Here is a 15,357-nt window from a genome sequence, read left to right as displayed (position 1 = left end):
CTTGTTATACTAGCAATGCAACAAAAAAAAACCCCAACGTGCATGTTCCACGTAAACCACTAGAAATGTCGTACTTGAACGTCCACTGTGTTATACACCAAAAATACAGCATGCTGTGATTAAGACTGTTCTGAGTTTAGTGAACTTATAGACACATATTTTTCCCAGAACTAAAATCTGTTGTTCTCATACCAGCTCAACATACAATTGTAATCAACGTATAAGGCCAGCTGTACCCTTCACATGTGCCTGATCAGCATGTTCTATGAAATTCACAGCAAGATAACAGACAGCAGCTTCAGCATGATTTAACAGGAGTTAACTAACAGAAGAAAAAAAACCAGTAAAGTGAGAAAAAAGAAAAGGAAGTAAAAGCCACATGTCTTGGGCAGGGAAGACAAAGGATAATGCATAGTCCCTTCTAGTTTCTCAGGAGATTCTGGAGGGAAAACCCCTTTCCCCTTTTGACTAGACAGATTGAGTGTTGCTAGGGCAGGAGCAACTATGTACAGACACGTATACAGATAGAGAATTGATGGGATTGCATTTTTTGTAATTTTGAAATTCAATTAATTTTTCCCATAAAAGAACTGGTCACCAAATAATTTCCTGAGAACTCTCCAGTTCATTTACAAAAAGCCTTTTCCTCTTCAGAACGAAAACCTTGACAAAAAGTTTGTTCTTGATCAGCTCTCCATGACATCATTTATTACTATGTATATTATTTAAGAGCGCATGTCATCACTTGGAAGGGGTCTGAATCAGAATTTGAATCCAGCTGGACTTCGGGTAAGTAATGAGTCGAATAATCAAATCCAAATTCTCCTGCTAGACTTTTCAGGTTCTGATGAAATTCAGAACTGAAAGAAGCCTCCAAAAAGAGCTGTTCTCATGGGTTTTATGCAATTTGGTTATAAAAATCATAACAGTAAGATAGTCATGTGTCAGCAGTATTGAACCTTAACGCCAATGCTTAGCATAAAAGACTCAGGATCTGAGATCACTGCTTTCTGTTCAGTGCAAGGGTGGCTCAGCCAGGCTGTACAGTGAAATACAACCCATAGCCACCTGCAACTCAGCAAACTGAGCAAGGAAAATGTTACGAGTCGAAAGACCTTTCTATTTCTTTCTATTCCTGCCAGTGATTTAACATGCGTACGCTATGCCGAGTCAGCTAGACTCAAATTTTCAGATGCAATCTGCGATTTGGTCCACGTTTTGGAAGTGTTGACTGGTTGCACTGAAAGCAATATGAGCTGTAAGTTCTCAGCACCTCTGAGAAGAAGCCCCAAGTTTCTTAAATTTGGTGTCAAAAACAACAGAGCACCTAAAACTAGAACGCAGTGGGGACTTCCCTTCAATGGATATAAATACCTGTGGCTTTCAAAGAGGTCCAGAGGGATAGCACAGCGCTCAGTGCATCGACATGGGATTTGGAAGACATGTGCTCAGTTGACTGACTGGCTGCAGTCAAGTAACCTAACCACAGCTCCCAGCTGATATGACCATAGCACTATCCAACATCACGCACATGTGGTGAGAAGAAATACATTAAAGGCTGGGAGGTTCTCCTGTTGCAGCGTAGGAGCTGTTCTTTTTGTGCATGGAATGAAGAAATGACACAAAACTTACATATGGCTGGGAAGAAAGCTAAGAGTCACCCTGAAAATCACCGAGTTATTCTGAGGAAATATGAAATGTCTTACGAACGCTTTGTATTCCAGCAAATTACTTAAGAGACCCTTTCTTCATTGTAACAATATTAAAATGTAAACAGGTTGGTTTGGGGTTTTTTTTGCACAAGAAAAGTGTGTTCACTGCATGCCATAAGAACATTTAGGTAAAGAAATATGTTTTCTACTGAAGTAAGATTGAAATTGCTACTCAATAGTGCATTGAACAACAATAACAACCACGTATTTCCCAGGCAGCAAGAACCAAGAAACTCGGAAACACCCCCCCCATCATCATCTTAGCTTCGCACCATATTTTAGGCACGAATAAAATAGCTTGTACAACATATTTCTGCAGATCCCTAATTGGGGGTTGCCGTGGCGGCAGCATTTGACCCAGGGATGTCCAGTACTGAACTACTGTTCAGCGGTAACAAGCTGTCTTCAGGATTAGCTCCTCAAGCTGGCCGTGGGACGTACCTCCAGGTCACCCTACACTTGTTGTAGCTGCACCAGTGACGGTGGGGGAGTCAGCAAGGCTATGTTAGAAGAAAAGCAGCAGATATTCTTATTTTCAAGAGATGGCAGGTGCATGATTTGCCTCTCAGTTAACATTAATGCCGGGCGGGAATGAAGGCAGGCCGGGCCGGACCCTAGGGCATGGCCACAGCCAGGCTCCTGGCCTCCCCTCCGGGCACCCAGTCTCCCCATCTTACCTCAGGGTCTTTCTCTATCTCCAGCCCCGCTTCCACCAGGTTGTGTTCATACTCCTCCCGCTGCAGCCGCTTCTCCTCCTCCAGGGCGTCCGGGGGACCGAGCTCGATCACCTCCAGCCCCGGCCTCTCTTGCGGGGCACGTCGGCCATCGTCCTGCCACGGCAGCTCAGCACGGCCTTTCCCCATCCCTCCGTTCAATACCAGGGCCGAGGAGGCAGATCCGCGCGTCAGCTCTGGGGAGCCCGCGCCGGGCGGGTGCCGAGCAAGCCGTTTTCGGTAGTGGTAGGCTAAGACGTAGTCGACCTTCCTCTTGCAGTCCCTGAAATGCATGCCACTCGGGGACGCCTTGTCCACGGCCCCTCCTTGCGTCCCGTCCAGGTAATTGTTTATAATCTGGGAGAGAAGCACACGAGTCTCACAGACAAGAAAGCCAAAAAGCCCAGGAAGGCAGCAGGCCCGGGGTCCGTCTCCACACAAGGACGGAAAGCTGAGCAGAGTCAAAATGGGAGGTCAGACAGGGCTAGGTACGACCTACAGACGCGCGCTCTGCAGACCAGATTAAGTCACGCTGACCTCCTCCGACTGTAAAAAAATGAGAGTGGCTAAAGATAGTGGCCTTATCCCAACACACAGGAGACCTACCTGACAGGCAGGTACGGAGGGACACGCATGAACACTGTCTCTCTGTCCTGCATGTACACAGACCATACAGGAGAAGACACCCGCGTTTTGAAATGGGATGGAGGAGTGAGAATAAGGATCACGTTACAGATCGGGATATGAGAAAGGATGTGCTGCGGAGCAGGGCAGGGGAGGGAAGCAAAAAAACTGTGTGCAGGAAGAAAGGGAAGAAACTGATCTGAGCTAGAACGGGAGAAATATCCTTAATATAGTACAAGGCCAAGAAGCGTAGGGCTGGACAGAAATGCTTTGGAAAATACCAGGGATTAGAAAGGATGTGCCCTGTGGATGGCTAACTGCCGGCTGACCTGTGTTTTAACATATTATGAAAAGACTATGTGACTGACCAGTAATATTGCAAAAGGAAATCAATGACTGAGATAGTTCAAATCCCCTGTGTTGGGCTCAGTTCCCCCTCGGACCGTCCCTGCCTCCTCGTCTCTACTCTCCAAATCCCTTTGGGGTCAAGCTGCTCCAGTACTAACCCCCGCCATCGCACCCCAGCCTGGATGGCAGTCCTGCAGCACCCGTGTTGAACTCTGATACCAAATGTAAGGCATTCATTTTCACTTCTCGTGATAGCCCATATGTTTTCCAAAACTGTTACTGACCACCTTTTCCAGCTCAGTGCTGTAGCTTAAAACTCTTCACAGAGCTGTCTACAGTGTCATTCATTAGAGTGACACCAGCCCTCCAGTGACCGGGGAACGAGATACAAGCAAACAAATAGGGTCAACCTGATCCAGAGTAATCAGCCCATAACCTAATTCCAGACATTTATGATTCCCATAGGTGGCTATACATGCAAAATTTTGACAGGTACAAAATACAGATTTCTTTCTCTCCCCACCTCCCCTTCCACTACATGCACTGGTAGCCCTGAATGCAAAGTTAACCAAGCAAGCTGTATGGCAATTTTCTTGTTTGTTAACACAGCACAAATTTTTGAAGGTATTATATAAATGTGCATGTTATTATATCCCCCAACATCTCCCAAATTCTTGTTTTTTATTGCTTTTCTTCACTTAGTTTCCCACAAAGTAGCTTTCAGTCACCACATCACTGAATAAATCTTGGGTTTATATGTATACTACATCCTTCATTCTTTCAGGAAATTATCACCAAATAATCTGTTCCGCACATTACACTTATCACACACTTTACGTGTAAAGTGTCTATATAGTCCCTTTAGGCATATCTAAACTTAAACTCAGCACTACATTCTGGCAGAATATAAAACTGCTTGGGAGACAGCATTTTATTGCAATTCCCCATGTCCTTGTTAGATACATTTTCATGTAGTACTCACAGGCAGTCCATGCAAACCTTCAGGATCCATCTCTGCCATGGTGAAGAAAAACCCGTTGCAGATTTCTAGTCTCCTTTCCAGAGACTTTCGCGCTATACAGCGCAGAAGTAATGATGCCAGCACCACCAGGTCACTGGCACAATGGAATGCATTAGCCGACTCTAGAGAAGATGAGCTCTAAGCATCCTCTCCTCCCTTACTGGCGAGTGTGGGCAGAAATTAGAAGCACGAACAAAATGCGGGAGAAGGAAGAAGGAGGTTGGAGAACATGAAAAGTCACTAAGAGGTTTTCCTGTTTATTACCGTGCAGAGCCAGCTGCCACATCCCAGCCACCTGAGAGAGCACCATAGCAACATTTGGTGTTGCTGGAGTTACACAGAATAGGATGAGGAGATACAACAATGCTTCTCTCTCCCTCCCTCTCTGTTGACTCTTTTCCTCACTCTTGGCAGCGAAGTGCCATCCCCATTATTATGGGTGCCTATTGCACAGAAAACAAATAAAAATTCCAACAGATTTCAGTAAGGACATTTTCTGGCCCTAAATTTGCACTGCTTTCCTCACCATGTGACATTCTGGCACAAGAAGACCTTATTAGGGAGGAATACAAATAAGTTGCAATTCCCAAAATGTCACTGAAGGGACCATCGAGATCTTTCCTTCCCTCTCATAGCCATTGTAAAAGTCAGAATCAGTGATTTAAATTACCGTTTTCAGTCCCACATTCATTGCTTCTTGACATTTCCAAGTAGCCAGCACACCAAGTGATAAGAAAATGGGAAGGTAGGATCAGCATTTCATGATGATTTTATTCTAGTCCTCTCATAGCCAATATATCACTACAAACATAGCCCAAGGGGTGTCTCCTCTAACAACAGCTCTGCTCTGAAGACTGCAGCCACACTACACGTCCACTTTCCAATCCAGCCCACACTAACACCTGGGAACGTGCTGGCCCAGGATTTGCATAGGGATAGCTAATTCAGTCATCAGCTTGCAGATCTTTTCCTACACTATGGGTAATAGCAACCCCCTATTCCTGCTCTGGAGGATTTTGGCTAAAGTAAATAATTAAGAAAGCTTGGTGAGACTACTACAGTGGTAATTAGTTCTTGCTGTACACTGAGAGAACCTACTGAACTACCTAAGGCTGTAGTATCACTCTAATTGCATAGTTACTTTTCCCAATACAGTGTGGATTTGCCCAACACCCAGGAAGAGAGTGCACCGTGCTCTGCTCACCCTGCTTCAAGCCTCTTCCTCATCTCACAGGCATTAGAAGTAAGTCAATGAACATAAAGTCCTACTTACAGAACTGCTGAAGGACTCCGTGCAGCTTGGTGCTTCAAAAGCTCCATTGACCCTGCTGCTGTGCAAAGAAGTCCGATTTTGAGGAACTGTCAGGTATTTGCTGTTGTAGGCTGAAAAAGAGTCCCTTGCTGATTTTGCTGTCTTCTGTCCATTCAGAGTTGGGTGTGAGGAGGCTAGAGGAAAGTCTGAGAATGAGAGATAAGTATTGTTATATAAAGCAGGTTTTGTGCAGGTAGTTTCCTAAAGGAATGGGAAATACTGCAGTTAATGGGCACTATTCAACTTCAGATACTGTGCTTCAGTAAATAGAGAGGGGTGCATACAACTGCAGAGGAACAACAGGTACTTACCTGGGTGAACTGTTGGGGAAGGGAGACCAGTGATACAACACTGTGCTTAGCTCAGCACCACCCCCGTTGGTCAACAGCATTTGTACTCCTGCACTTCAGCCACGAGGTTAGGAGCTGGCACATCTCTGCTTTGCAGCTAACTAAGCAACCCCCAGGATGTGAGCAAGCTGCGTGGCTTCAGTGTCTGCGCCCTGGCTCTCTGGGTGCAGCGTTCGGGCCAGGTGGAAGCCAAATGACCGCAAACGAACTGAGCCACCTTTGCTTATGGCTTACAATTAAGCCTGAAATGGACTGTGTTTCAGTTCTAGTGTGATGAGAACAAATCTAGTGGTACAGATCAGGTACAGATACAAACTTTTGGCTAACAGTCATTCTCCACTGAGAACTTTTGTAATGTAATGGTGGGAAATTCTCATAAAGCACATCTAAGTTTACGCCTACATGTTTTGGCTTGAGGGACTAATATCTTGAACCCTTTAGTTTTAGATGTGTTCCCCAGCTCTTGTATTGACAAATTACGCAGTCACAATGCAGAATAACAGAGGGTCTGGAGAGGGTGGGGAGCTACATGTCACTCCCTGTTCACCACCACCGGTAAGCTGTATCTCTGCCATAGAGCAGGGTACAGCAACAACAGAGTATGAGAAGAATGCTTGGTCATGGGTAGGAAATGCAGAAAGTCAATCCCATGCAGGCAGTAGCACACTGGAAAAATGAGGATAAAAAGTAATGGGTACAGAAACTGTTTTGACACGTAAATGTTTCATACTCTTTCCCCCTCTAGTGGTGCCATAACTGAAATGGGGTTGATCGATCTTTACCCACAGTTACTCTGAGAAGCTTATTGGGGTGAAAAATTATGGCTTGGTCCTTCAATCTTCTACCAGAGAGAAGACAGAGGTGTAGCAGACCCATCTGCCCACATAGTCAGCCCTGCTACCAGTAAATAGACAAAGCACCATGCCTCTCCAGTCAGGATTTTTCACTTCCCCAGGAAGAAAAAATAACTGGAACATTCATCAGCTCCCATATCCAGGCAGACACTACATCCATAGTATCTCTTCTTGCCTTCTTACTAGGCAATCCTGGTAATGCTTCAGTTCTCTCACCTTCACCTTCTGTCTAAAGAAACAAGACGCTTCAAGAGCACAGTCTAGTTACTTTCCAGTCTGGGAGGAACTGCCCTATGAGATTTGCTGCACTGTGTTATGAGAAAGTGATTTCATCTTCCTCTGCCACAATAAAGCGCTGGAAAATTTGAGCAGTTTCCACCACAACTTCCTGATGGTGATGGAGACAGGGGAAGAGAGAAGGCAGGAACAGTGTCTGAAGAGTGTTTCTCCCACATTGCTGAAAAAGCCAACCGGTGGCAGAAATACCTTGCATTGCATCTCAAAAGACAGAGCATTGAAGGAGGTGGCTGTATACAGAAAACCTATAGAGCTCTGCAGTGATCATCATCTTCAAACAATTAAAGGAAAATCTAAAAGGGTCCATTCTTATAGACAGTGATAGGAAAACTTTGTCCCTCTCTTTTTCTTTCTTTTTTTTTTTTTTTCTGGGAAGGGTGTATTGCTGAAGTCTGCAAGTCATATTTCCCCCTTATTTAATTGATTCCCTTTTTTTTTTTTTAACCCAAGAGTCTAAGGCAGACATTGTGTCCTACTGCTAATCTTCTATGCCCTCTACACAGGCTGAATCTACTTACCCACAGTTACGTGCTGAAAGAAGAGCCAGTAAAATGCTAAAGAGGGAAATGTGCAGACCTTACCCCTAAATGTTATGATTATTCTTATGTTTCCTATCAATAATAGATTAGGGTCCTGCAGCACTTGAACAGTACAGTAGATTGACTCACCAGTCTTCCTTTTCTGATGTCTCAAGGAGACTTGCACTTGGTTTACTTTAATGAAGCACATAATGATGCCACAAGGGAAACTCCAAGGAAAATAATTAATAAGTGAAGGTTTCATTCCCAAAGGCTACACACAGTGTTTCTCCAGTGTTTTCAGACTAAGGCTGGGATATCTCACAAGACCTTTGCACAGTTAAAGACCTTTTTTTCTTCCCAGTCTTTTTAACTGAGCCTAGGAAAAAAATCTGCAGTTCATTTATAATAAAATGATTTCATTTCCATTATGCTTCCCAACCTTCAGAAACTGTGTCACGAACCTGAGGTTAACACTGGTAAGCAGGTGAGGCAGTCAGAGACTTCCAGTCAGAATAAGTTTTTTGATGGGAATGCAATTTCCATGTCTGAATTTGGAAGACTCCTGTTCTCCCAAAAGCTTTTCATCTTCCCAAATCAAACCGACTGAACCAAAACATTTTGTTCTGAATGAGTTCCACATTTGACAGCACTTGCCTGTGGTACTGCAGCGCCTCAGGGGCTTCTGCTTCAGATGCTGCCTGACCTCATTCTACCCTGTAAGCCTTTACGACATCTGGCCTTACATGTTCTCATTCTGTAAATATTCTAGAGGAATTAGTATCGATAGAAACAAGCTGTATGTATATGTATGTGCATATATAGATAAATTTTTATACATGCACACATGCATAGCTTTGGTATGTCTATATATCCCCAGAGAACAGCAATAGAGACAATCTTGAATTCAACCTGGAAAGCAAATGTTCAAGAACTACACTTATTCTAGAAAAATAGCCTGGGAGCCATCCTTCCAGTCAAACTTCTTGAACTTGTAAATGGCTTCCAAGGACAAGGTACCTCCAGCACAGAGATCAGTGACCAGCTCTAGTTCCAGCACCAATTCACAGCCAGTAATCATCTACTTGTTCACTCGGTCTCTCCACGCTCCTTTGCTTTGCTTTTTTTGTAAACTTAAGAGTTGGCTGCGTGTGCACCAGTTGACCTCACCATTTGAGTTTCCAATTCCTTGTCTAAAGTGCAATGATGAAGAAGTTGCACATACTGCCAAAAAGTGGAAGGACTGAGAGGGTGTATTAAAGGACCATACTGCTTGTGAAATATGCATTAAGGGAGTCTACCTAATTAGGAGCTCCGTATTAAATCCTGAGTAACAGCCAATTATCCAATCTGAGTGGTCCAGATGGTCAGATTATCATAGGCACAACTACTTGCAGAACACACTGTAAATGGTTTGGCCACCCAGGGCACACACACTGGCCTGCTTTCATTTATCTTCTTCTGTTTCCAGTTAAGTATCAGAAATGGGCTGCTTTTCTGAAAGACACCACAGTCAGAAGGGTACCTATACTCACACAGACTCCTCTGCAAGGCTGTTCAAAACATCTGCAATTTAGGAGCACTGTTTGGCAACTTGTTATTCCTTCCACCCCCCACGTAGGTATGAAAAATAACTACTAGAATTTAATGTTTCTATATAGCTTTACTTAAACATAACTTCTTTAAAGGAGATATATATAAATAAAAAGACGTACCATGGTTATACACATGTTCTTTAGGTTCCCCATGAAGCTAATGACTTGTCAGTTCTGAACATGCATATCTAGAGTTTCTGATTTCAATACAGCCAGTCACGCCTCTGTAAGTATGCAAGTATTTTCATCACACTGCAGTTTTCTTTTTTTAAGCTGCCACCCCTTGTCTCCTCAAAATATGGCTTATTATTTAATATTTCAATTAAAGAGTTTCAGACACAAGGAAATGTATGTTAATTAAATAAGCCTTGGTTCAAGCTTAAAGGAAACAGGCCACCAGAGGAAATGTCTAGGAATAAATTTTTACATAGGAAATCCATTCTTTATTCAATATTATTTGAAGGAAAAGGTCCAGTATGTTTCATTAAAGATAATTTAGATTAGTGCAGTGTTCTCAAACTCCTTATTTGAATAAAAGAAAGATAAAGTTTGACCATTAAATTTCAGAAATGTGATATTTCTTTCTTCAGGATGGTTTAAGAACTATTTAGATGTTTAGTCCCCTACTACTTAAATGCTTCTACTAAAATCAGTCCCGTAACTAAACTCAGCATTAGGCAGTCCTCTCTATAAAGAGTATTTCTTCTCTGATCATATTAGGGAGGCTGGGAAGGAAAGGGGAAACAGTGTTATATACGGCCAAATGTAAAGGGACACAACTGAGATACTGAGTCCTACCCACGAGATTCTCCTGGTCCTGGAGGGTCAGGATGTGGCAGTTCAAACTGAATGCTGGAACAGGGTCCAGGTAGGCAGAGGCACCCAGACTGTCAAAGGCATTAACCAGGACTTCTCATAGCTGGTTTTGCCCTTCATCTGCAGTCTGAGAGGTGCTGTATGAGCACTCAAACTGCAGGCTGCAAATTTGGATCTCTGGTCTCTTGGTGGAAACTCAGCTGTGGGGTAACAGATAGGAAGTAGCAAACCTGAAAAAATGATGTTTTCTGCTTCTAGCTTCACTTCTTCCCCCCCTTTGGTTGCATCCCCCTTTTCATCCCCCAGGAGGTCTGCTAGCCCAGGGCATATGGCTGGGACAGTGTGACGAAGATGGAAAGTAGACAGGGAATTGTGTGGGGCTGTGCTGCCCACCTTAAGCCTTAGCAATACTGTTCCATCTCTGATCTTGTCTTAACTCTTGTTACTTCCTCCAAGCCACACCTATACTTCTACTTCCCAGAGGCATCCTCTAAGATCTTCCTCACCATGACAAACTTCATACCCTCTAATCTGAAATTTGCTTTAATTTCTACCATGCTGCAGTAGAGAGCATTAGGAACAATCCAAAAAGCTTTGTCTGTCTTTAATTCCTGTGATTCTTAAAAGGCACTAATGGTAGTGTTGAAGACACAGTAGAGGAAATCACACTCTGCTGTAGCTGTGTTGAGTTTGGTGGAGATGTGCAGAAGTAATTCTGGCACAAGGTGAGCTTCTTCCCATATCACCATGCACTTTGAGACTATAATGATTTAGGAAGCCGTTAACACGCAGTAAACAGAGCAACTTGTCTGGCCCTTTGTGTGAATGCATATTCACCGATTCTTTAAAGCAAGAGTCACTGGCACAAAGGACAATAACAATCCTCGTACAGTCATTTTAGGGAAAAGGAGGCCTACGGCTGTCTGCTCCATGGGGAAAGGTGAGCCTGGAGCACCTGATAGAGCAGAGCAGTGAGTGACCCCGCTGACAGGGAGCGCAGACGCAGACCAGCAAGTCCAGGTGAGGATCGGGGCTGGAGACAGCGATCGGGGTCGGACACAGCTCAGTGATCCCCCAGCAAGGCAGCAGTGATAAGGCAGGTCCGAGGTCAAGCCGGGAAGCCCAGCTGCTGGGTCCGGGTCTGGGCCAGACCTGCAAAAATCTGAGACTGGGTACAGATGTAGCACAGGCAGGGGGGAGTGGTAAAGCCTCAGCTTAAAAGCGGTTCCCAAGGGAAAGGAGGGTGGGTCCTCACTTCCAGCTTTCTTCATAGCAGCTCTGGTCAGTGAAGGAGCTGGCCTTCTAAATTCTTTAACATGGCCAACTAAGCGCCTAGAAGGGGGATGCACCCTGGGCCCTGACAATCTGTCCCCGAACTGCTGCCAGAAACAACAGCGTTGCAGCACCTCAGACAGACAGGACCGGGCAAGGGGGAGCACGGCCCCTTGCTGCCTTTGGCTGGCCTCAATAGCTATGGTCACAGACACAAATGTAGAAATCCTGTGGTTGTGCTCCTTTGGTAGCCCCTTGTAGAGAGGAGCCCTCACCTCCAGCCTCAGGGGCAGGAAGAACGCACCTGAGTGAAGTGAGATGCTCACTCACCTCTGGCGCATGGCACGAACCAGAGAGTCTCTTAAAAGGTGGAAGACTACGAGCCTGAATGGTCAAGAATGAAGGAAACAGAGTAGAGCTGTGGAGATAGACGTGGGAACCATATGGTATAAAACAAAAACCTGGGCTGCCTTATGAATGTTTGCATTACCTGAAGGCTTAATAAAGCTATATCTACATAATACAACCGTGTGTATAACTTTACAGACTCCCCTCCTGTTTTTTTTAATTCTACTCTACATGTAAAGATTACAGAAAGAACCTGATTTTTCTGACATAAAGTATATATCAGGACTAATGCCAACAGCGAAGGACCTGAGACAGAGAAAGGACACTGGAATAACTCAACAAAGGTGAGCAGCAGACATTAAATCTAACGGCTCTTCGCACACTGTGGTCTGCTATACAAATAATTTTAGGAAGGGAACTGGATGGGAGAGTGCAAAAATAGCAAGATTGGGTAAGCTGCATGATAGTTCAGGCTCACAGCAGAGCTACGGCCCCAGAAACAATAACATAGTGTGGAAACAACGACAGAGCTTTTGACTGTAGCAGTAAAGTAATACTGACACAATATCAGCACTGAACGTTTCTCTAAAGTTGTACACTGGGAACTCAAACACAAAGGTTTTATGCACTGAGCAGATTTGTTCCTTGCGTATGGGAACTGAAAGCTCACTGCTGCACATTGTCTTCTGAAAAAAGGATATTGCTCGCTCCCCCCAGTTGCATCGCAATAAGGGAAATACAGATGGAAACAGCAGAAGTCCAGCACAAGGCATTTGCTTAGTGATTGTCTTTTCCACATGGATCACGACACTGATCCACAGCTGCACTCCTGAGGCTTCAGAAGTGAACTCTGCGTGTTTTATCTCTGAGCTGTCTGTGTGTAACCTGGGCCACAGATTTTTCTTTCTTTTTTTTTTTTTTAACTATCCTGAAAGAAGACGCAGAAGTCCTTTCAAAGTATTCCTTCCTCTGTTCCCCATCCCCTTTCCACCTATTCAACTTCATAGGCAGCAATTAACAATGAAGCAGAGAATAAACTTACCGTGTGTGTGTGTTTCCATGTTGCCTGGAGGTCTGGCTGGAAGTTGCATCAGTGCTAATAGGATGTGGCTACGCTGATCGTGTGCACAATCTGCTTCTGTACTGGCTTAAGTAGTGAACAGCACTAGCAGCTATTTCCATCCTGGCTTGATCCTGCTTTAAGCAAACCACAAACTGAAGCTAATTAGCAAGACCTTCTGTTTTGGTGATTAACCATCACGGAGGAAAGAGAGGGAAAAGGGCAAAACTCCCATGACCTGAGAGGCCATGGCAATTCTCTGCTGGAACTTCAGCATCTTGTCTTCATGCTCCACAGTGCCTCAACAAACAATGTAACAAGAGACACATTTTGTCCTAACTCCCCAGAAGGCAGTGGACAGGGAGTGGGGGAGAGGAAGAAAAAAAGCTAATGCAAAACCAGGGCTCTACGACAGAGCCCGCTCTGTCCAAAAAAACCCCACGTTATTCAAGGATTAGACTATCTTGAAGGTGGTTTCTGTGGGGAAGAGTGTCTTTATATCTGCAAAACTTTATAGTGCTTCCAGGTTGGAGGTAAGTGCAGAAACCTTTTTATAAGGCTTTAGCTCAACTACTCAAGTTACCTTACTGCCTGGATGCAGCACTGTCATTCCTGCATGAAATATTCAGAGGATTATCTTGTAATCAACTGTCTAATCAGAACCGGTGATGGCTCCTGCTTAGCCTTCAACCTTACAATTCAAGCAATGTATTGGGAAGAAAACTTGTCGATGACTAATACCATCCAAGAACGGACTTTTGTTTGCTAATGATAATTGGAGGGAGGTATAATTATTTGGAGTTCAAATCTTTTTCTTCTTTTGGCCTATTTATGACACTACAAGAGATTCTCTAGTGTCAAAGGGGGAAATAGCTTTATTTAATGACTGAATAAAGTACAGTGCTTCTACTAGCTTGTGAGTTAAGACTGCGCACTGTGCCATTACTGGCAAGAACAGGAGTTGTCTGTATCACTGAGAGATGTACTGATGGACTGTGGGTAAGCTGTCATAGACACTGAGTTTATACAGGGAGCAGTGTAGCTGTTGTGTCCCAAAACTTGGGCTGGGTGCTGTAAAGCTTTCCCAGCAAGGCTAAGAAATACACATGCTGCTTTCAACTCTGGACAAATTGCCACTAGGTAGTTGCCCTTTTAATGAAACAGCTAGAGGCAGACCAAAAAGAATGAGATTAAATTAGATGACTGTGTTCATCTGTTTCCTTCGGCTCAACTGAAGTGCCACACAAGGAATTTTGTGTGCAAACTACACTCATGTTATATGCCTGATTTTACCTAAAAGGAAGAGGCGTCAGGACCCCTGACTCCATCTTGAACAGCTTTATACAGGTCAGTCAAACTTTTCTGCACTACAATTTACTCCTGATAAAAGGGGAAAAGTAATGATTAGAATCTTTCTTTGTGCATACAGGGAAGACAAGTACATTAAATATTACAGAATACTTTTTTAAACATTTGCTTTAGTATTCACATAGAATAATGTCTTCAGATAGGAAATGGCATTTCCTAACTTCTAAGTAATGCATTAACAGATACCAAATACTTGTTCTTCTTACCCTGCTAGTATCTTTTGTTAATCTCAGAACTTCATTTAGAAACTGCCTTCAGTTACAAAGCAGGGAACAACCTGAATGCCATAGCTTCTGGACTGACTAATCTAAAAACTATTAGATCACAGAAATTTTTTAAAAAAATAATAATATTTTTTTTTTTTTTTTAAAAGTTGTTCTCAGTTGCTGTGTCTAAGATCTGTAGCAGGGGGGATGCTACTTCATACAGGCTTTGGTTTGCACACTAGCCGAAGTATAAAAGTTTTGAGGTGGTGTGCCTGTAATTTTTTTTGATTGCATAACCACCCCATCCATTTGAACAAATGAATTGCTCTTTGCTTGATCACTTTGCTGAAACGTCCACAGTTACAGATCTCAATGTAGTTTCTGCTTACTTGGTACAGGGCAATAGTGCAATCGCATAGAGCTTCTGGCAACTTTTTGCTTACAAAGTGGGATCAGAGAATACTGCAAGGGAAGCAACTGTTGAACTGCTTTTTGCCTTGATGTTTTATAACCAATTAATCTGTTCCCTGGATAGAAAGCAAACCTACTGCTTTGTATGCACTTATATCTGGGAGTGGGGAATGAAAACTTGCTGAAAATTATGCTATTTTATATCCACATTACATACTGCACCAACTCAATGCTAAAGCAGAAAGGCATACCCACTAATTTTGGAATAGTATAGGAATGTAGAGCCAGGTCCTGCTCAGATCCCTGTGGACATAAAGCTCTGCCTGCACGGGTTCAAATTACTAGCTCCTATAAGCTATAAGGATGTGTCCATTACAGGTAATACAGTTAGCTCAGGTAATAAATAATATACACAGCAGGCAATACGATAGGAAGCAATATCCAGCTGGTTAAAATGGAACTGGGTCTGTAGTCTATTTTTAAGAACACTTTCCAATGGAGAAAATCATATCTTGGCATCACTGTGTTTCCT

At 43.6% G+C, this 15,357-nt stretch overlaps 1 protein-coding gene across 1 annotated transcript in view; it reads right to left on the bottom strand.

The window, feature by feature from the left end:
* ANO2 (anoctamin 2) overlaps positions 1–12,885 on the bottom strand; it is a 199,877-nt gene extending 186,992 nt beyond the window's left edge. The window contains exons 1-3 of the mRNA XM_049821656.1: positions 12,823–12,885; positions 5,692–5,864; positions 2,390–2,782 (exon numbers count right to left, since the gene is read on the bottom strand). Of these exons, the coding sequence (XP_049677613.1) occupies positions 2,390–2,782; positions 5,692–5,864; positions 12,823–12,871 (615 nt within the window). The 5' untranslated portion in view covers positions 12,872–12,885. The remainder of the gene's footprint in view (positions 1–2,389; positions 2,783–5,691; positions 5,865–12,822) is intronic.
* Positions 12,886–15,357: the final 2,472 nt, after the last annotated feature.

This window comes from Accipiter gentilis, chromosome 18, assembly GCF_929443795.1.
Source record: "Accipiter gentilis chromosome 18, bAccGen1.1, whole genome shotgun sequence".
NCBI classification, from domain to species: Eukaryota; Metazoa; Chordata; class Aves; order Accipitriformes; family Accipitridae; genus Astur; species Astur gentilis.
The sequence above is the reverse complement of the archived record's forward strand: the minus strand, read 5'-3'. Positions and strand labels throughout refer to the sequence as shown.